The sequence below is a fragment of the Lampris incognitus genome, chromosome 10, assembly GCF_029633865.1.
Source record: "Lampris incognitus isolate fLamInc1 chromosome 10, fLamInc1.hap2, whole genome shotgun sequence".
Taxonomy (NCBI): domain Eukaryota; kingdom Metazoa; phylum Chordata; class Actinopteri; order Lampriformes; family Lampridae; genus Lampris; species Lampris incognitus.
Window position 1 is genome coordinate 24,060,191 of NC_079220.1, and position 23,951 is coordinate 24,084,141.

The 23,951-nt window shown below is 42.1% G+C and overlaps 1 protein-coding gene across 1 annotated transcript in view; it reads right to left on the minus strand.

The window, feature by feature from the left end:
• Positions 1–596: 596 nt before the first annotated feature.
• Positions 597–23,951, minus strand: part of hs3st2 (heparan sulfate (glucosamine) 3-O-sulfotransferase 2) — a 35,785-nt gene continuing 12,430 nt past the window's right edge. Inside the window, exon 2 of the mRNA XM_056288259.1 lies at positions 597–1,215. Coding sequence (XP_056144234.1) covers positions 597–1,215 — 619 coding nt within the window. The remainder of the gene's footprint in view (positions 1,216–23,951) is intronic.

The window sequence follows — 23,951 nt, forward strand, 5'->3', positions numbered from 1 at the left end:
TATCTACCTGTTCATCTATATAATTTCTATTTATTTGGTGAAGGTTTGCTTTTATATATAAATTTGGCCATCTGCAATAGCTTTGCAATAGCTTTTGTTGAAACCTCATTTGAGCTGAATTGAATATGGAGGTTCTGTAAAGTGAGTGAATATGCAGTGTACTTAGCAATATGTTTCATATAGGCCCACTGTGGCTGATTGACAGGGTACTGAAGGCATTGCGAAGGTCATTAATGCTGTCTGACAGCTTATTAACTCACATGGTGATGCCCAGTCTCCTTTCAAGCCAAGTGACATTTTTGTGAATTTTTTTTTCCCCACTGAGGCAGTTTTTTTTTTCCTGATAAAAAAAAGTAGCATTTCAGTATCTTTATTGGAATGAGAAACCCTGCACAATGTTAAACCAGGTACATGATCAAGCGGTGGATGCTTTAAGATGACATGAATTTACACATAACATCATACACTCACCCATCTATGGGTTTATGTTGTCAAGGTAACCTCGCTCGCAATTTTCACTTCCTTTTCTAACTTGAAAGCATTTGCTCTGCAAACCCAATGACTTTACTGAGGTAGTCACAGCTCTCTTCCAGTCCTTAATCCCACCTGAAATCTTGTCCCACCGTTTCATAGAATTTAATATTGAAAGGCCTATAAAAGTCCCGCAGCTGCTCAATGACCTCCTGGTCAATCTGCACGTGCGTCCTGCCCTTGGATTTGCCCAGGCAGCGTGGCTGACTGCTGCTCTCAGGCTTCTTCAGGCACGGGAAGCCTTTGGTTCTGTTGAAATAAAAGTGTTTATCTGTGATGATGCGTTTCAGTCCCAGAAAGTCCTGCACTCGGCCTAGTTCGCCTGCCGGGTCCGTGATCAGGCGCTCACCGCTAACAAAGTGCATCTGCGAGAGGCGGAAATACTGTAGCCAGTTCTCCAAGTGCAGAAAGTACATCCCGATGCGGATGGCATTCCAGGAGGTGTCAACGAGGCCCAGGCTCTTGTTCTTGAAGGCCAGCTCCTCAAAGGTGGGGATGTCGGGTTTCTTGGACAGGGTCTGCGTGTAGTCGGAGATGGCTCTCGTGACGGGATTGCGCACCACTACAATTAGCTTGGTCTCATGAGACATGCTAGAGATGCGCCTGGGAGCCTCTCGGGTGACGAAGTAGCTCGGAGTCTTCTCCAGTGTGATTTGGCTGTCCAGAGTCCGAGGCATAAGTCCCCTGGATAGAGACAAAGATAAAAACAATACTGATAAATTGAAATACAGCTTTTTTTCCCCGCTCTGTCACTGTCTCTGTCTGTCTGTCTGTCTGCCCCCCCCATCTCTGTCCTCATGCTGTACGTTTTCAGATGCCTTTTCTGCTACCCTGGATGACAGTAATGCCAATATGTAAGAGCCCAGGCAGATTAGTTTTTCTTTCTTTCACAAAGCCCACAAACCACAAATAAAAATGTAAATAAAGTTGAACCAAGTCTAAAAATAAGAAACATTTCTTCTTTTTCATTTCTAACAAGTCTCTGCAGAGATGCACGTATATTGTATAATGCATTGCACATTTAAGTACGCAAGACAGCACAACAAATTCCAAGAAAAGGTTGTGTGAGGAACTTTAGATTTTATCACACCCAACCACCGCTCGGAACGAGGAAAAACAAACCTGTTTCTGTGAGATAGATAAAGTAGCATATTTTTTTCGTTCAACAGAGCAATAATTTAGATTGTATAGACAGATAACAATATTTTGTGTGTTATCCTTCAGTATACCGTAAAATGTCCAGCAAATGCCTGGTCTTAAATAATAGCCTCTATTTTATAGATTACATCAAATATTTGCCTAATCAAATGATCATTTTTTTTAATGGATTTTTCCCCCTTTTCTCCCCAATTGTACCCGTCCAATTACCCGACTCTACCGAGCCGCCCTGGTTACTGCTGGGCTGCAGTCTACCACACGCCTCCTCCGATACATGTGGAGTCACCAGCCACTTCTTTTCACCTGACAGTGAGGAGTTTCACCAGGGGGGCGTAGCGCGTGGGAGGATCACGCTATTACCCCCAGTTCCCCCTCCCATCTGAACAGGCGCCCCGACTGACAAGAGGAGCCGCTAGTGCAGTGACCAGGACACATGCCCACATCCGGCTTCCCACCCGCAGACATGGCTAATTGTGTCTGTAGGGACACCTGACCAAGCTGGAGGCAACACAGGGATTTGAACTGGCGATTCCTGTGTTGGTAATAATAATAATAATAATAATAATAATAAAAATAATGAACAATCTTATATAGTGCGTTTTTAGCACTCAAAGTCGCTTTACAAAAAAACGTCGGTGAAACAAGACAACAGATAAGATGGTAGGCAACAGAGTAGGCCGCTACACCACCTGGACGCCCCATCAAATGATATTCTATGGTATTGGCATCAGATCGCACAAGCAAAACATGTACTATGCTGCAATAATTATATAAGTGATTGCATCATGTAAGCAAAGGGGTTGCAGATATTTCATCTCTGCATATGTAAACAGAATTATGTATTAAATCTTTGCCATCTTAGCATGTATCATTCATCTGAAACATTTTGGATTTGATATCGTGATGCAGTTGAAAGCCTGTCTCCAAAGATAGCCTTCCTCTAAAACCTGCTGGGCTTGGCTGCTGAAAGTTGCATGCATGGGCTGTTTTTCCATGCATTCACTGTTTCCACTACATGGAAAAGCTCTGCTGGCCCAAACCCCAGACTGACAGCCCTGCAAAAAAAAAGAAAAGAAAAAAAAAGACACCAACGTGAGACTATTAAAATTGTAATCGCTTTCTCTTGGGACTATAATTGTCCCGGTGCTTACATTTCCACATTTCACCACCGTTTCAAATCCCTTTCTGGATATTCAGTAAGTTGCCACGCAGTTCTGATGGTGAAATGACAGGCTATATTATTTGTGGGAGGAAAAGTTTAAGATTAAAAACTAACCCTTCTCACAGCTGTCTCTCTCAGGGTAAAGGTGCTCATAAGTTACCACCGCTAAAGTCTTGGAAATATCGATCCATTTAGCTTTATTTATGTATCTGGGCTTGTTGTCTTGGGTGCATCGGGGCCACAGGTAACCATTAATTTTCATGAGATGGAACGGCACCCTGACTTGCAAACAGCACACACACACACACACACACACACACACACACACACACACACACACACACACACACACACACACACAATGTTGCAGCCATGTTCCGGGTTACACAGTGATGCAAGAGCGTATCAACAGAGCACTGTGTTGCTCACTGTTTTGAGACGTGTTCTTAATCTTTCCCCACCAAAGTCAAACATTTTACTCTGCCCACATAGATGAAGTTATACCGATTATTAATGACCCAAAAAGCATTAAAATAGCATTAACACACTACTAGTGCAATGTCACAGATGGCGTTGCTAACAGCATAGCATCCCCACAGCTGTCAGGTGAAAGAGTGTAAACCCGAGTTAACAGATAAGATTGACTGCACGTCCTTTGATGCAGGAAAGTAATATGCTGCGTTGACTGCGCCAACAATCTGACATCGCAACAATTATAGGAACACTTTGCATCTTGTTAACACCGCACCACCTCGCCGTAAGGTTTTATTCATGGTATAGATTGATGATAAGGACAGGTGGAGTAACGCAGTATTAATCTCAATTTGGGACAGGGACCACACTCCAAGTAGGCCTGTCTATTGAATTTTCACAGCTAGTGACATTTGTCCTCCTTGCCGTCAGTTATTGATTTTTACAGCTCGTATCTTTGTTTGCATCAAGCCTCAGGTCTTGGCACTGGATTAACTGCAGTAAAGGTACACAGGAGCAACAGAAATTTGCAAAGCAATACAGCCATAGTTGGATATGATCAATGTTGCTCTACACTTATACAGGTGCAGGTGGTCTACTCAGGGAAAAACAACAAGATTGTTTAAAACAGTCATATTGACAGAATACTCTGCTGGTTTACATATATAAAAAGTCAAACCGGAAAGCTATGGCACACTCCTTTCACAATGGGCGCCATGCATGTACAGTACTTGTGGCCTGCACTATGGACATTTATGATAAAGGGCTACAGCAGCACATTAAAGAGGCCAGTGGATCAAGCTGAAAAGAGTCTGATCTATGGATATCTATCCAATGAACTGGAGTGGTTATGGATCACATGATGGCACAGCGTCTCATTGGCTTAAGTGTTGGTTTCTAAAAATATATTAGCAGTCCTGCTGCTTCCGTCAACCTATCACTGCAGAGTTACAGATAACTTGCTGTAATGTTGTGAACAAGGTGTAAGCCTGATTTCAGATAGTTGAGTGGATGTATTGAGATCTGCTCAGTAATTCAGGTGGGTGTGTATGAAGCCTATGGTGCCTCCACGACATGTCTGAGGATATTTCAAGATGTTAGTATTTGATAGTGTTGTCTCTGATAGTCAACATCAGATACCTCTTGTAACGAAATAACTGCTAAGTTTTGTTTTTGTTTTTTGGGGGGGGGATTTTTCCCACCTTTGTCTTCCAATTGTATCCGGCCAATTACCCCGCTCTACCAAGCCATCGTGGTCGCTGTTCTACCCCCCTCTGCCGATCTGGGGAGGGCTGCAGACTGCCACATGCCTCCTCCGATACATGTGAAGTCACCAGTCGCTTCTTTTCACCTGACAGTGAGGAGTTTCGCCAGGGAGACGTGGCGCGTGGGAGGATCACGATATTCCCCCCCCAGTTCCCCCTCCTCCCTGAACAGGCGCCCTGACCGACCAGAGGAGGCGCTAGTGCAGCGACCACGACACATACCCACATCTGGCTTCCCACCCGCAGACATGGCCAGTAGTGTCTGTTGGACGCCCGAACAAGCCGGAGGTAACACAGGGATTCGAACCAGACATCCCCGTGTTAGTAGGGAACGGACTAGACCGCCACGCTACCCGGATGCTCCAACTGCTAAGGTTTTAACTGATAGTACCAACCAGCTAGTGCTGAACCATGAATACTGTATTATAGACGCATAAAACACCTGGTTTGACTGTTATCAAGCTATCGGCTGCATAAAATCAACTATCAACAAAATCAACTACCTACAACCCCTGACTATGGGTGCTAGAGCCCAATAGTCAGGGGTCTATGTTGGTCGTTTTTCTTGTGTTCGTTTGAACATTTTCAGATGGCTGTCTCTACTGGGACTCAGATACAACACTCTACAAACAACGATTTTGGAAGCATTCCTTAATTGAGATTACAACAAAAATGTTTGTTAACTATTTCAAGGCTCTTTTTTTTGGCACAAAATAAAAGAAAAATATCAAAGCAGAAATAAAGACAGAAACAAACAAAACTCTGCACAAACAGTCCACCTCAGGAAAATCAACCTGATGAAGGTGTCTTGGGACTCTCAAAAATATTGAAAGAAGTCAGAGAATTCTGCATGGAAACTGCCGGGAACTTTGGAGCATCGAAGAAGGAAATAAATGAATCGGGGGAAGGCATCGCGGAACTGGAAATAAGAATGAGTGCAACAGAGTTAAGAATTGTGGAAAAGGAGGACTGTGAGATTGGTATGACCAAAGTGCTTCTCCACAGTCATTGCCAGATTAACCCGCCACAGGGCCCCGGAGCACGCACGTCCATTGCCCCCCCCCCCCCGCTCTGTCAGATAGGCTACGCAAACAATACTAAACATTGTTAAATGTAAAAATAAAGCAAATACCCACCATGGTAGTCGATGCTATGCCAATCTGCATGGGATTTGGACGGTGACTACAAAGCACAACACAATTTTGAATCACAAAACAAACAGAGATGAGAATAGCAGCTCACAGCATCACAAACATATTGTGAAGCCTTCTTCCCACTTACAACGGCTTACCAACAGGAATTTCAGAGCAAATAATTTAGTGAAATATGGACATATTTTAGTAAAACTATCTGTTTAATTATTTTTCAGCATGGAAATTCTAGCTAGCACATTTGTTTAACTATACACAATGAAACAATGAAGCTTGGGGCCCTGCATCAGTAGAGACTGTAGCTTGGGGCCCTGCATCAATAGAGACTTTGTAGCTTGGGGCCTTGCACCAGTATAGACTGTAGCTTGGGGCCCCACATCAATAGAGACTTTGTAGCTTGGGGCCCTGCACCAGTAGAGACTGTAGCTTGGGGCCCTGCATCAATAGAGACTTTGCAGCTTGGGGCCCTGCATCAATAGAGACTGTAGCTTGGGGCCCTGCACCAGTAGAGACTGTAGCTTGGGGCCCTGCATCAATAGAGACTTTGCAGCTTGGGGCCCTGCATCAATAGAGACTGTAGCTTGGGGCCCCCACATCAATAGAGACTTTGTAGCTTGGGGCCCTGCATCAGTAGAGACTGTAGCTTGGAGCCCCACATCAATAGAGAATTTGTAGCTTGGACCCCACATCAATAGAAACTGTAGCTTGGTGCCCCCACATCAATAGAGACTTTGTAGCTTGGGGCCCCACATCAATAGAGACTGTGTAGCTTGGGGCTCTGCATCAGTAGAGACTGTAGCTTGGGGCCCCACATCAATAGAGACTAGCTTGGGCCCTGCATCGTAACGCAGGGTTGGAACAAACGTCCCTTGTAGGGTATGACTGTGGATCCCTACTATATGCGAACACAATCCCCCTGACCTTTTGGGGCCCCTCGTGGTCCAGGGCCCCGGGCACTCGCCCGGCATGCCCAGTCCATAATCCAGCCTTGTGCGCAGTCTGCATTTACAGAGACTACTGGAGGCAAAATTTGAGGATCTCGAAGGTCGTGCCCAAAGGAAGAATCTAAGGTTTTATGCAGTGCCTGAGAAACGTGAGTGTGTGGAAAACCTAATACAGGGGAAACTGGTGAAATCCATGTTGAAAGAGTGCACCTGAGCACATTGAACATCCCAGCTAAATCAACAGTTCTCTTCCAAAACTACAATGCGAGGCAAAGAGGGCTTCAAGCCATCTGGGAAAAGAAGGACGTTCAGGTGAATGACCGCAGGATATATTTTGATGAAGACTTCACTACCCAAGGGTTTAAGGAGTGAACAAAATACAGACAAGTAAGAAAACAACTTCAGAAAAGAAAGATCAAGTCACATATACTTTTTCCTGCAAGACTGAACATGTTTGAGATAGATGGAAAAATCAAGTTTGGACAACCCCCAAGCAGCGGCAGAGGGTCTACGTGAGTATGATGTCAACATGGAGATTTGAGCTGGGGAGCCGGACTTGGAGTCCATGCTGCAGGTCCCACTCCAACAGCAGGAGAACACCAGCACGTGATCTGATGTCCAGCATAAAGACATTCCTGGATTCTTTAGATTGGCAAGAAGGACTGAAATGGTATGGGTGACTTTCTAAAACAGAGACAAATGTCGAAGGAGTTAGATTGCCTGTAGGTATACAAATCTATTTTGAAACAAACAAATGACCGAGCCACTCGGAAGGGACATTTTTTTTAAGCTCTGACTACATGGAGCATAAGATATATTATTTCGAATATGATGTCGATCCGGCGAGTCATGTCTTTAATCATGTCAGTGACACTTGTAAATATTATTCTGATGATCAGTTTAATGACAGTGTTGAACTGGACAATACATTTTCGCTACATTTCAAATCTAGATGTCTTTATGCAAACTTCACTAAGATCAATGAATATTTGAATAAATTTAAAAGTGCATTCAAAGTGATAGCCTTATCTGAGACATGGTTAAATTGAGATAACGGTATTGATTTTCATATTGAGGGTTATTATTTACATTATATCAATAGAACCAATCAGAGGGACGGGGCGTGGCCCTGCATGTGGACAGTGACTTGAAATGCAGACCAGTTGAATGAATATAGCATGACGACTGTAACTGATGATTTAATGGAATGTGTAACTGAAAGCTGAAATGGATGGGATGAGAAATATTGTTTCTTGCATATACAGAACACCAGGGTCAAATTTAGAAACATTTATAGATAGCTTGCAAGAATTAATGAATCGGCCAAATGAAAGTAAAACATTTATAGTCTGTGGGGACTTTAATATTGACCCCTTCAATGTATCTAAACATAAAACATGAGATTTTCTGGATGCATAATACAGCAGAGGGTTCTACCCATTAATCACCAAGCCCAGTAGAATAACACTGATTCAGTCATGCAACATTAAACAACAATATTTTTTATACATGTCACGGAGAACAATGTTAAAAGCGGGCTAGTAATAAATGACATAAGCAACCATTTACCTGTATTTGCAATATATGATTATCAAGTAATAAGAGAGAATGAGGAAACTTGCTACAGATATGTCATGGTAAGAACTGATGAAGCAATAAACAAGGTCAGGACTGACCTCTTAAAAGAAGGATGGAAAGGGGTTCACGTATAGGATAGGTAAATGCTGCATATGAGACATTTCTAAAGAGCTACTTATCATTCTCAAACACTGCCCAAAAATACCATGTCAACATAAATGTAGTTATAATAAAAAGCCTTGGATGACAAAGGGCTTACAAAATGCATGTGAAAAGAAAATCAAACGTTACAGACTTCATACAATTTAGAACAGACTGCTGAATAGCAATACACGGTTTACAAAAATAAGTCGGCAATTATAATAAGACCAGCCAAGAAAAATAGTACAATGAAATGTTAAAAGAAAAGACAAAGGTACGTGGAAAATGCTAAACAGTGTAATAGGAAATAACTATTTTTTCACATGTTTGCCCAGTCACTTCATTAGTGACAATAATAAGGTCATAAAAAACATGAATGGAGTGGTAATTGAATTTAATTTATTTTTGAAAATGTTGGGCCTAATCATGGAAATGCAATTAAATAAAACATAATGATAGGCAAATAGTGGGTGGCTGGAATGGGGGAGGTAAAGTGTTGCAGTCTATGTTTCTTGGAGAGGTGAGTGAAAATGAAATTAGATCTTTTATAGCAAAATCCAAAAACAAGAAATCAACTGGTAGTGATGGGAGCGACATGGTTATAGTGAAAAACACTATTAATTGAATAAGAAAACCTCCAAGCAGTACTTCAATCTTTCTTTTCATACAGGTATTTTTCCAGGCAGAATGAAAATAGCAAAGGTTATTCCACTTTTTAAAACGGGAGATAAACACTGCTTCAGTAACTATAGACCAGTGTCTTTGCTTTCATAATTTTCCAAAGTGCTTGAAAAACTCTCCGTACAAAAAATTAGATTATTTTATTGAAAGGAATAAGTTGTTGAGTGAGAGCCAGTATGGCTTTTGGGCAAATTGGTCTACAGCTTTGGCATTAATGAATATAATGGAATAAATTACAACAGCAATAGAAAATAAGAAATACACAATATTTACTGTATTTATGTATTTAAGCATTTACTGATAAAAAAAGGAATTTATGCTATTGATCATAACATCATCTTAATTTCTAAATTACATACATACGGTGTGAGAGGACTATTTCTAAACTGGTTAAGCAGATATTTAGATAACAGGCAACAATATGTACAGCTTGCTGGTAATACATCTGAGTGTAGGAAATTGAATGTGGAGTCCCACACGGCTTGGGTTTGGGGCCTAAACCTTTTATATTGTATATTAATGATAGATATGGAGCTTCAAAGATATTGTAGTTCGTTTTGTTTGCAGATGACAGTTGACAGTTTGGTTTTTGTTTTTGTTTTTGTTTTTAGCTCAGGAGATTAATTGAAAGCATTAGCAGAAAGCATTGTAAATGAAATGGTCACTCCTAAAAGATGGTTTGGGGAAAATAAGTTGTCATTACATTTGAACAAAACTAAGTTTATAGGTCTTGCTAATAAAAAGAAATGATTAAAACGTTTCATTGTCTATATATGGAGTTTATATTGAATGAATATTTGAATTTAGATTTTTAGGTGTAATAATGGATGACAAACTGACATGGAAATCCCATATAGCATATGTAAAAGCAAAGCTGTTTAAGAATATTTGTGTTTTGAATAAAGCAAAGTATTTGTTAGATTATAAGGCTATGTGAATTCTGTCCTGTTCACTTAGTTTGCCATACTTTAGTTACAGTGTGGAAATGTGGGGTAACATATACATGAGCAATATAAAGCCATTGAATATATTACAGAAAAGAGCAGTAATAATTATTCATACAGTGAATTAAAGAGAACAAGATAACATACTGTTTATTAAGTCAGGAATAATTAAACAAAGATTTAGCTGAGTTACAGTTATTATTAGTTATGTACAGGACAAAAAGCAGAGTATTACCAGAACATTTACAAATGTTTGTTTTCAGTTCAGAGGATGAGAGCCATAGAAGGAAAGTTATTTTTAAGCAACAGTATGCACAGACTATGTTAAAGCAGATGTGTAGTTCAGTTGTTGGCATCAAACTGGAATTCCCTACGGAATGATTTAAAGGGTTGTATAAATATATTTCAGTTCAAGAAAATGCATATAGAAAGAATAGTTAGACAATATGGAGTTGTCAGGTAACGATTCCCTTAGTTGATGGTGAATTATTGTGTATGGCTTTTGATTATTTTTGTTTTCTTTTTCTCATGTTACAGTAAGTATTGGTTGTTAAGTAATTGTAATTGACAGACGATCTACTTCTACTGTTTATTTATGTTTTGAGCAAGAGGCAGGCAAAATAAGATTTTCTTCTCCCTGCTCCTTTTCAGTCATGGGACGTGTAAATAGAGTTGTGTTTTGATCCTGATTGTTTTTTTTTTCTGGAGATGAGTGGAATAAATAAGTAAATAAATAATGAATGAATGAATTTTCTATTACATTAATAATATGCTACTATTTACACTGATTTTTTTACACTGAGGCCTCCTTTATCGATCTATCCACCAATCAATCAATAATTCAATCAATCAATCAGTCTGTCTCTCTGTCTGTCTGTCTATCCATCTATCTATCCATCTATCTATCTATCTATCTATCTATCTATCTATCTATCTATCTATCTATCTATCTATCTATCTATCTATCTATCTATCTATCTATCTATCTATCTATCTATCTATCTATCTATCTATCTATCTATCTATCTATCTATCTATCTTCCTTTATAGTCTGTCTATCATATGTTATTTATGTCCAAATGTCATATGTGAGTAAACCACCAACTCATATTCCTAGAATGAAAAACCACTTGAAGACTTTATCAAATGTTGTAATTTTTATTGTTAGCCATTTTGCTGTGTTGCACAAGTGGAATGAAAGAATAACGTTATGTGACTAAAGATGATTACTATATCAGGTAAAAAGTTGCTTTGATGATAATTCGCTTAAAGTCTGAAGTGTCATAAGATTTCACACATTTACCCAGTTAAAGCTCTTTCTGTAGGACCCCGTGGCCCTAACTGTTGATGGAGAGCTCTGGTCAGAGGTGAGACCAAGTCATCATTTTCCAAGTCACCAGTAAGTCTCAAGTCTTGGCACTCAAATCAAGTCCCAAGTCCTAAACTTTGAGTTTCAAGTGTAAAGAAGTCATTATATGTTCATCAAATTGAATGCTATTTCAAAATTTTGACAACAGACTAACAGTGAACATACTAAATTTATGCAAATGATTTATGCTTTATATGGATGATTCAAGGTTGATTTGTAATTATGAAGATGAAGAGCTGACTGTCTGCACACTTTCTAAAAGCATTTTCTCTTTGGGCTTTGAGAAGGGATCAAGTCTTTCAAGTCAAAAGCCTCAAGTGCAAGTCAAGCCAAGTGTCACTGGTATTAAAGTCAAAGTCTACTTGCAAGTATTTTTTTTTTTATATAGAGAATAAGGGATCAGGAAAGAAGTGAAATCCCTCACACCCTTGTGTTTGTGGATGAGACTGGTTTCAATCTGGCCAAAGGCAGGAGTGGCCAAACATGTTATAGGCCACCGAGCCATGGTGGTTGTGCCAGGCCAACGTGGAGGCAATATCACTGTGTGCTGCAATGTCCGAGAATGACGTGAGTTACACATATTCCCCAATATTGGCCTATACAACACATAGGAACTTCTGGCGTTCTTGAACACCCTCTAAAGAGATCTTATCCCTGAGAATGAGAGAGATTTGGTAAGGCATGACTTGCCAACTTTTGTAATGGGGATAATGTAAGCTTCCACCACACAAATGTCATCAGAGAATGATTTGCTGTCCACCAAAGGATGCTGATGGTGTTCCTTACACCATATTCTCCATTCCTGAATCCAATTGAGGAATTATTTTCTGCATGGAGGTGGAAGGTATATGATCATCAGTCTCAAGAACAAATGTCTCTGCTTGCCGCAATATTCTGCTGCTTGTGATGACATAGCAGCAGAACATTGCAGGGGATGGTTGCGGCATGCAAGAAGATGTTACCTCTATTGCATTGCAAGGGAAAATATCAGGTGTGATGTCACTGAAAATCTGTGTCCAGACAGACAGGAGTGACAGGACGTTCAGTGAGGTGGAGTCTTTAGTGTAGAATCCAGCTTTATTGTGTTATAGTGTTAGGCTATACGTTGTTGTATTTTCCTTTTTTTGTATTGTATTTTTATTATATTGTGCTGTGTAAGTTTTCTAATTACCGTGGTGTAAAAGACAATTACTTTACATAAATAAAAATGCCGTAACAATTTCCATGGATATGTATGTGTAAAGTAAATCTTGTACTGTGGAAATCTTCATCTGAATAGTATTCAGTTTGTTACACAACAGCATTCAGTTAGCTAGACACAAATATTCTAGTACAGTAACATTCAGTGCCAATGGGGAGGGGGTAGTACAAGACTGAAATGTGGATATAAGGAACATTTACAGGGTCCATTGCCATACGAACAAAACATCTAAACATTTTGACCACCAGTGTTTATACAACTCAAAGGAAATGTTGAGGGCATTGACTTTTTTATATGAGACAATAACATTGTTTTGAAGCACGAGTTACATGTTTTTGGTGAGTTAGCACCATTTGCAGGTGAGCTATGGTGTTCTCCATATAAGCTGTTTTGACAAATGCAGCAAGAGCTTTGAGATTGTTAACGCTGTTTCAAGAAATGAGCCAAAGTAATTGAGAAAAACTGTAATTTCGTCAAGTCAAGTCTAAAGTCATAAAATTTGTGACTTGAGTCAGACTTAAGTCCAAGTCATACGACTTGATTCCACACCTCTGGCTCTAGTTGTGTGTTCTTGAAGTTAATTAGAGGCATGGACTGTTCTTTTATCATCATCATTATTATTATTATTAGTAATTTGTTTATTTTACCTCCCCCCCTTTTTTTTGTTTTCTCCCCAATTATATCCGGCCAACTACCCCACTCTTCCAAGCTGTCCCGGTCACTGCTCCACCCCCTCTGCCGATCCGGGGAGGGCTGCAGACTACCACATGCCTCCTCCGATACATGTGGAGTCACCAGCCACCTTTCTTTACCTGACAGTGAGGCGTTTGGCCAGGGGGACGTGGCGCATGGGAGGATCACGCTATTCACCCTAGCCCCCGCCCCCCAAACAAGTGCCCTGACCAACCAGAGGAGGCACAAGTGCGGCGACCAGGACACATGCCCACATCCCACCCACAGACATGGCCAATTGTGTCTGTTGGGACGCCCGACCAAACACTGGGATTCGAACTGGCAATCCTCATGTTGATAGGCAACGGAATAGACCGCGAAGCCACCCGGATGCCTAAATTTACATATTTTATCTGGCAAATGTACATTCCCATTGATAAGCTCCATTTTTCCCTTCCCGCGTCAAGGTCAGTTTACCAAAATCTACACCAAAACAAAGGCATTCAAGGACCCCGTGGAGGGCTGTGGGGTGACAGCACTGAAAATGAAGACATCGTTATCCTCATCCTGGTCTTTTGATAAGGTCTTTTTTCAGGATTTATGCTTTTGTCATAACACCAGTATCAATTGGTGCAAAAACCTGTAAATCCTTGGCTGGGAGAGAGGGGACTGTGAATGGGTCTGCAGTGTAAGGCCACAACAAAAGGTTTTGCACCGGACTCGGCCTTGGTAGGACCGATGAGAAAATGTATCCTGCTAAAGCGCTTCCTTCATCTTATGTGAAATACAGTCGCTGCTGTTTCGGGGGCAGTCCAATCCTCTCACACTCACCCAGCTGACTGTGGAGAAATTGAGAGCAAAGGCATACACCAGTTTAACACATGCTACCCGGGATTAAAGGTGCAATTCCAGAAGAATGGGAGAAGGTAGACGTTCACAGACACGTGGCCTCCGGAGTGGCACTTAATCAAGAACATATTTGAGGGCTTGTATTCTGAGAGAGCAACTCTTTCTCAGCAGAAGAAGGAGAAAGTGAGAAATCTTTTACATCCTGGAAAGCTATGCTGGATGACGTTGACATCCGTTTTGAATTATTTTGTTCTCATCTTGGACTTAATTACATATTTCAAATGTTTTTGACCAAGCAGGGTGCAGGTTGGGACAGGTGAGGGCCTTGATTTCCTCTGATAACGGGGACTAGAACCCACGGACATGTTTTCCTAATTTTGTGTGTCCTTTTTTTTCCTCTGTCGAGGAGAGTAAGGATGATGAAAGGGAGAGAAGATGCCAGACAACCAGGATGGTGATGGTGGTGGTGGGTTTTTTTTTTGTTCTTTTTTTGGGGGGGGGGTACATGCAACTCCAGACGAACCAGTCTGAACCAGCTCACACTCCCCGGTCATCAGAAGTTTCCTTTGTCGAGGGTTGTTTTCTTGTTTTTTTTTTCACTTTTTATCCTGCCGTCTCAAAACCCTGCACACCCTCCCGTTCTGTGACACAGCACTGGGTCTAAATATCTAACATATATAAGAGAGAGAGTCTGCATCAACCTCAGCTTCCACTACGCTTCAGCTGACGCTAATACATTCTCTCTCAGCCGTAGTTATTCCCCATTAGAAAAGCTGTAATTTCGTGACTCCAGAAGAATTAACTGGAAGGGTCATGCTTCATCTTAACCGTGCACCTATATCTAAGGAAGCAAACTTTAAGATTAGCTTGAACGCGTGGCTGAGCTCTTAATGAATAACATGTGGAGGGAAATGAGCAGGCATGCACGCACACATGCACACACACATGCACACACATGCACGCACACACATACACACACACCTTAATTAACTGACATTTAGAATGAGCTTGCAAAGATTGATTACCTCTTTCTCATTCACAGCTGAAAACTAAATTCATTGGGGTAATTTACAGCACACAGCGATGTCTTCTTCGCAGGTTTTATTAGTCAAGCTTAAGTCAGGATGCATTACAGGTTTGGCTTTGACATTTTAATCACTCCGGAAAAACCAACTGAGGTGAGCAGGACCTGTCGTAATATTGCAAACGTGTCCAGAAGCTGGTTAGAAAGCAGAAGTTGGAGTAATTGAATAAAGGATGCTTTAACCTACCATTCAATACCACACTGACGTCATTTTTTGTTTCGGTTGGTACCAATACCTTTATCAAACAAAACAAAAACTGTTGATTTAATTATTTCGGTTAATTGATATTACATGGATTACAAAATGCGCACTTTGATACAAAAAAAGTACTTCAATTATGCAGGCATCTAATCTACTGAGGCATCTTCCTATATGATGAAAGACACCAATTACTGTCATGATCACCTTTTTTGTTGTTTTTGTTTTTTGTTTTGTTGAACGTTTCAGATCTAAATAAGTCCTATCTATGTTATATGTTTGCACAATAAGGGTTAAAGCTCAACCTGTGACATATATACGTCATGCTTTAATCATACCATTAATTATGATTACAATATTTACCGAACAGTGGGCTTCCAGTGTGGGAAGATGGCGGGCTCACCCAGCACCGACTATGCAGTGTCTTTGTCCACGTCTAAGTTGGTGTCATCGTGTTAAGTTTTTATTTTGATCGTCGATTTTTTTGTTTTGTTTAATGGCTGGGAGAGCTGGCGTTGGATCAGCTGAGGGAGCCTGGTCTGCCGCCTCGGGTGGGCCCAAGGACCACGGCCCTGCCCGGAGCTGTGCCCGAGGAGGAAACCCTGAAGGGCGGTCTGACAGGACGTGGAAGTCGGGCATGCTAAGCTAACTGCTAGCCCATACGGACCGGCAGTTGTGACTGTCGTCCTGGTTGGTGTTCATTCTCTGGACAGAGGAATTTTTTTTGGACTTTGTTGCTCTGAGTGGACTGACCTGTTAACTGTTTGTGTTTTGTTTTTTTGTTTGTTTGTTTTTTGTTGTTTTTTTGCTTTGTTCTCTCTTTTTTGTATGTTTTTGGTGGTATCGTTTTTGGGAAATTTTGGATGTGTGTTTTTGTCTTTTGTGTTACACTGTCGTGGGCTGGGTTTTTGTGTACGCTAGTACATGTAAGAAATGACAATACATTGTTCTTGATTCTTGAATGAAAGTATGCACGTTTACCGAACTTTACCACACTTTAACACAATGCACTTTACAATGGGCACTGCGGTACATTTTTTTGAGGCAGTCCTCTTATTCAGCCCTGTCATAACACAATTAAATATTATGAGCCATTCCTAGAAATACTTGATGCACAACTGAAGAAAAAATAATATGGATACTTTTTGTGCAAGATTGCTTAGGAGGTCAAAGTTCACACACCTTTGTATTTACCACAGTATCAAAATATCTTGTATAATACAATAGTACACGTTCCTAGTTTGTGTACATTTACTTGGCTGTTAATACACTTGAACGTGAACTTTTGATGAGCAGCTTTTCATCACAGGAGATGCTCTTGCCCTCCCAGAGAGGATGCTGCTGTGGTTTGGTCATTGGTGCTTATCAGTTGTTGTCTGACGAACGACCCTTTCTCCACATTCTATTATCACTACATCAGAAGCAGATAGTTTTAGTCTTGCTTCACCCCTAAATTAAAATCAAAGAAGTACAAAAACACAATTTCCATTTACTTTGTTACAAAGAGAATAGTGTCATGGGTGAGAGCAGTGATAGTCAGAGCTTTTAGAATAAACAAAAAAATATGTGGATTTCTGCACGTACACATTGAAAACGAGCTAAGCTCTGTTTGTGTTCTGGTCTTCAAAGTCAACAGACTGCAGTTTGACTCTTTGTTTCGCAGCAGAATAACGGACATGGATTTCTAAAAGTTGAAGGACAAAATCGTTACAGATTCAGCTCCTTGTGAAATAGTATGTTTAAAGAGAGACTGACATGCCCTTTCTGAACACATTTTTTAACATTGGGAGTTTGAATCATAACCGAAAATAGCAGTGGTTTTATGAATGCAAAGCTTTTGGCTACTGTCTTCCTGGGTGTTCGCGTGGGTGGGGCTCGGTATCGCTCGCCCTTGCCGTAGAAAAAAAAATGGTGGTAGGCCTACGGCACGGCAGTGCAATACAATTTGGCGAATAATATGTTCGATGATACAAGTAACTGTTAGATAGATAGATGATAGATGTTTGAATAAATAGATAGATGGACAGCTAGATAGATATATATTGTAACGATCACGGATGAATATGCTCGCTTAGCCCTTGGCTAACGGGTCGGACCCTTTAGTCGTCTGGTTAACGTTGTCGCTCGCGGTGCAGGAGATACGGGTTCGCATCCCGACTGTGGCGGTTCTCGGCTGCCCCACCCCCCCACACACACACCTAATTTGCTGCATTGGTGTCAGAAGTGGGATCAGGGGCCATGTCCTCTGCCTCCACCACATGGACCTAAAACTTGATCTCACCTCAAAGGAGGTTGCATTTCTTGGGGTGCAGGCGCAGGCCCGCCCCCCGAATGGCTTGGAAGACCTGACGGAGGTTCTCAAGGGTCAGCTCGAAGTCAGCGGCATGAACCAGAAGGTCGTCAAGGTAAACCACGCACTGGTTGCGGGGAATGTGAACCAGCACCCTCTCCATTAGTCTCTCGAACGTGGCGGGGGCATTGCAGAGACCAAAGGGCATCACACGAAACTGCCAGAGTCCCTGGCCGATGGTGAAGGCCGTCTTGGGTCTGGATTTTAGGGTTTACTTTGGTGTTACCTTCTCTGTGCCAAGTTACCACATCCTGCCTCATTTGGTCAGTCAAAGAAGCTCCAATCAAATCATCAGCAAACATACACGTTGTGTGATGTACACCATAAAGGCACGTAAGCAGTTACGCGTTGTTGCCTCGCTCTTTTTTTTATATAATTTTATTTCTAGTTTTTCCACTTATCCCACCCGATTAACCCAATGGCATATGGCCGGAACTCTTGTCGAATAACTCCCCTGGCTCACGTTTCCACAGGAAGGAGACCCTGGCTCACGTTTCCACAGGAAGAAGATAGTCGTAACACCAGCTTCCTTCAAACTCGGCTGCTCTCGCTATTTTACACGCTGAAGCCTCGCATGGATTGCATTACCTTCAGGCCGCGAAGGAAACGTAGGGAGAATGCTTTCGGTCGCTTGGCTGCAGGCGCCCGGATGGGCCAGAGGGGTCGCTGGAGAACGACGAGTCCCTGAACACTTCACCGATTTACACCCACTATCCCTCGGGTAAGTGGCCTAATGAATGCCTTACCCCGTGGCACTCTGGCCGTGACCGGTTACGGCGAGTCTGGGATACGAAGCTCCCAGTCACATGACGAACGGGTTGCAGAACGGCGGTTTAGTCCGCTCGGCCACCAGAGCGGTCTGTTGCCTCACTCTTAATCCAATTATCTCTCTCAGCATGTCAAGAAAGTAAAAGATTGTTGAGTCCAATGTTATCTTCTCTGGAACTCTTTAATTTCTCAGGAGCAAAGGCCAGGTATATCAGCTATGCAGGCCATCAAAACCACTGAAGGTCTTGGATCATGTCCCCATGCACCGTCAATAGGCTTTAAACTTTGATCACATTTCACTGCAGTTCAAAATAATAAAAAAAAGGCTTGGTGTCATATTAGATCTGAATATATGCGAAGTAAATAACTTCAGTTCCCAGATGAGACATTTGCACAAGAGAAAATTGCCCTGCAAGAAATCCTTCTTGTGGACCTGCGGACGGTACCATGCTTTCTTTGACATTTGTTGGCATATTGGTTGGGGTAGTTCTGTGAAAACCGTTACAACAGCTTGCACAGATGTTTGTGCTTACATTTTTCCCATGTATAATTTTGTTATATGTGTCTCTTTAAGTTATCATAAAGAACAGTAGTTGTAATCAATATCAAAATACTCATTCACGGGCATCCGGGTTGCCTACCAACACGGGACCGGGGGTTTAAATCCACGTGTTACCTCCGGCTTGGTCGGGCGCCCCTACAGACACAATTGGCCGTGTCTGCGGGTGGGAAGCCTGGTGTGGTTATGTGTCCTGGTCGCTGCACTAGCGCCTCCTCTGGTCGGTCGGGGTGCCTGTTCGGGGGGGCGGGGGATAGCGTGATCCTCCCACGCGCTACGTTCCCCTGGTGAAACCCCTCACTGTCAGGTGAAAAGAAGCGGCTGGCGACTCCACATGTATCAGAGGAGACATGTGGTAGTCTGCAGCCCTCCCCAGATCAGCAGAGAGGGTGAAGCAGCGACTGGGACGGCTCGGAAGAGTGGGGTAATTGGCCATGCATAATCAGGGAGAAAAGGGGGGAAAATAAGAGGGAAAAATATACTCATTCATCCCCACTCTAATCCAATGAAATTAATTGACAGAGACCTTTGAGGAGAATGAATTCTGTTCTCTCTACAGCGACGTTTTCCTCATTTACACATCCTTATAGCTACCCTACCTGTATGTTATGTGTCATAGTTATGTGCTGCAGCTATACAGCCCTCTGGAATTATAATAATGAAGTGAACTCAGCTCTAAATTAACTTCTGTGCTCCCCAAGCCCAAAGTTTGCATGGACTCGGTTTTGCAGCATCCCTTGTTAGTTCAAACAGTAGTAGTGTGTTATTTCTCCAAGCCACCTCAACGTTATCAGCATTATTGTTTCACTTGCAACAAAAGCCCCCTTTGAATGATGCAACGGGGAACTAACTAGCTTTGTATTCACATCTTCTGTCCTGTCATTCTGGTATATTAAATGGCTTTGTGGTGACACACTGTTACTAATTAAGGAGTTTTATGAGTTTGAGGATTGCTGGCAAGCGCCAATCTGATTGGGATTTAATTTAGAAACCATCAATCATGAGACATGAATGCTTCTGCTGGGGCTGGCAGTGAGATTAAGAGAATGGACCCTTCTTCCCTGCAGATGAATGTTTGTCATTACAATTGCTGAAAATGAATCCTTACACAATTCCCGGCCTCATCATACACTGCACAGGGAGAGGACTGCAGATCAAAATGTTGATTATGCATAGAGTTTTACAGGGCTACAGGGTAACTAACAGAAAAAAGGGACTCTAAATAATGGTAGTTTAAGTTTGCAAAATATCATAGAGGAAGTTTGTAAAGAATGTGATTCACAACTGATAATAAAGAGGACAACAACCTGCTGTAATGCAAAACATGAAATTGTCAAAGCATAAACGAAGAAAGGGAAACTGTGGTCCTTTTTGTCTGTAAGCGTTCCACTATTTTTATGCTAAATTACCCCCCTGATTAGTCTGAACTTCTGGTCCATTCTGTAGAAGAATAAAGTGAACCTACAGGCAGATAGTGTATGCGATCAAAGGAACACTTTTCAGATTATCTCACATCAACAGCAAAGACATCTTCAGAAAAACAAAAAAGAAAAAGAAAGCAAACTTAAATGAACGCAAACTGTGTTTTTGCAGGGGTGTCCTGCTGCTTTAGATAGACAAAGACGCATCACAAGTAAGGTGCAAAGTGCATCCAACCTGCTTTATACCTAGATTTATGCATTGTGGCTGATGGGAATTTAAATGTATGGAAAGAAATTTGTTATTTTGCAACGGTAAAGAGATCTGGTTTCACTGTGTGTGTGCAAATCTGTTCACTCTCAGTTCATACCGAGACATGTTCCAGATGCAGGAGACATCTTATTGCCGCATGTATTTGGGTCATGGTTGGTTTGAATGAAGTGTCATTAAATTGATCCAAGTATCGTCTAGGGGAGTTCAAGGTTTGAAGTTGTGAAAAACTAGAAATTTACTGGTGGTGCCTCCTCGTTTATTGTCTGTAGTTGGTCCCACTGGGGCTAAGAAGCTGTTGAAAGCAGACTGCTCTTTGTTGAAATCATCCCATGCTGAGCAGTGTGCAGCATCCCGGTATTACATCTAGTCACTGGAACACTACCGATCATCACAGAAGGAGTTTGTGCAACCTCTTCGGCCTGCAACAAGGCCTGCATGTGGCATGAAAAGGCCCCTCTTCTCATTTGTCGGTGTAAAGAATCAGTAATGATGCATTTGAAACAAGGTCTAAAATGGGGTTCATGTCAAGGAAATAAGTTTTTTTACATCAGAATAGTTTTTTTGTGTGCAATGGCTGAGCATATCAATTATGGCATTAGGGACTAATAATATTGTTCATTTAATGAATAAAAATGTGTGGTTTTGTCACTGGCAGCTACATATTGGGCGTGAAGGCACATCTGTCATATCGTATTCCTACCACTAAGACAAGACGGCTTCAGCATGAAGGTCACACACTGGGGCTCAGACATTTTGCCATGGTGGAAAATGTCTAAAGTTGATTAGGTTTTCTATTGTATTTTTAAGATAAACAAGTTTGTCTGTGTAATTATATTTAATGATAGCGTGACATCCATAAGTTCGAGGGAAGGTGGAGGCCAGTCCCCAACCTTATACACGTGTCAATAGCTCGTCTGTGCAATGACCTTGAGGTCTGGAAAGTAAATAACTTTTTCCCAGTTTGACTTACATCATTTTACAGAAATATTGAAATGTAAAAAAACAAACTCCCGGGGCGTCTGGGTAGCATGGTGGTGTATTCCATTAGCTACCAACACGGGGATCCCGGTTCGAGTCCCCGTGTTATCTCCGGCTTGATCGGGCGTCCCTACAGACACAGTTGGTCGTGTCTGCAGATGGGAAGCCGGATGTGGGTATGTGTCCTAGTCGCTGCACTAGCGCCTCCTTTGGTCGGTCGGGGTGCCTGTTCGGGGGGGGGGACTGGGGGAGTAGCGTGATTCTCCCACGCGCCATGTCCCCCTGGTGAAACTCCTCACTGTCAGGTGAAAAGAAGCGGCTGGCAACTCCACAAGTATCGGGGGAGGCATGTGGTATTCGGCAGCCCTCCCCGGATCAGCAGAGGGGGTGGAGCAGCAACCGGGACGGCTCTGAAGAGTGGGGTAATTGGCCGGATACAATTGGGGGGAAAGAGGGGAGAAAAAAATCCCTCCTTTTTAATGCTAAAGCTTCCCAGCTGTATGGCAGGACTGAGGCCTTTAGTCAGGCATCACGCTACAAATACGGTATCATTTGGTCCCAGGCTTTTACAGTTCTGAAAACCTCTTTGTCAATAAACCTATGCAACTAGAGAGCCAACATGGCGGAATGGGGCATTGTAACGGTGCATTGGCAGAGATGTCATTGCTTTGAAAAGCCAATGGAATGCACAGATTCGCTCCATTGTAGTCCGCCTCCGTCAGTGGGTTTGGTTACATAAACGGAACATTCCTCATGCTCTGCAACTCTCACAATGTTTGCTAATGCAGAACCCCCACCCCCCAAAGAAAACCAAATAAATAAATAAATAAAATCCACTCTGTTTTTTCATGATAGGACAGAATAGTGTCGAGTCTCACCTATGAAAATTTCCCTCATTCTGCTGATCCCCGCTGTGATCATGTCCACACATCTTTCACCAGTCAGCAACAGCAGCGTGCCTCTGCAAGTCTCGGAGGCTTTTTACACGGCCTTTTCGAGGCAGGAACATGGCGCCATTAAGCCGCCTTGCCGTTCTGTGTACAAGGTACGGACACGGGATGGGGGGGGTCATTGTTGTTCCGGCGTTAGGCCGGCAACGGAAGTCGTCACAAAGCAGAAACAACGTCTGTGTAAAAGGGACAGCCTGCAGGATGGGACAGCCTGTGTGACACATCACACCACCTTTGCGTCCAGAATGCCAGTACGCTTATGTAAGATCACACTGGGGTGCCTTTAGGTCACCTGTGGCTCAGTGTAAAAGAGCAAAGCCAGCGTAAAGGATGGTCTTCATTACAGCAGTATTGCGGGATCTCAGTGTAAAAAAGCAGTGAGTCTACACAAGTCTATGAGACAACAAAGGAGCATCCAGGCAGATACAGCAATGTTGTGGCCAGGTCAGCAAGACAAGAAAAACAGTTAAATGATTCTGCAACCTGAAATACAAACATAATTTGCTTTACTAATTTGATTTATGACGAACCTGCTGGCAACACATAACCATAACAGATTACCTGAATCAAATCTGTTTCTAATTGAAGGAGGCATGCAGTCTGTCCTCAGGAAGCTACCAAAATCTAAAACACACACACTCACACACACACACACACACACACACACACACACACACACACACACACACACACACACACACACACACACACATACACTACCGTTCAAAAGTTTGGGATCACCCAAACAATTTTGTGTTTTCCATGAAAAGTCACACTTATTCACCACCATATGTTGTGAAATGAATAGAAAATAGAGTCAAGACATTGACAAGGTTAGAAATAATGATTTGTATTTGAAATAAGATTTTTTTTACATCAAACTTTGCTTTCGTCAAAGAATCCTCCATTTGCAGCAATTACAGCATTGCAGACCTTTGGCATTCTAGCTGTTAATTTGTTGAGGTAATCTGGAGAAATTGCACCCCACGCTTCCAGAAGCAGCTCCCACAAGTTGGATTGGTTGGATGGGCACTTCTTTGAGCAGATTGAGTTTCTGGAGCATCACATTTGTGGGGTCAATTAAATGCTCAAAATGGCCAGAAAAAGAGAACTTTCATCTGAAACTCGACAGTCTATTCTTGTTCTTAGAAATGAAGGCTATTCCATGCGAGAAATTGCTAAGAAATTGAAAATTTCCTACACCGGTGTGTACTACTCCCTTCAGAGGACAGCACAAACAGGCTCTAACCAGAG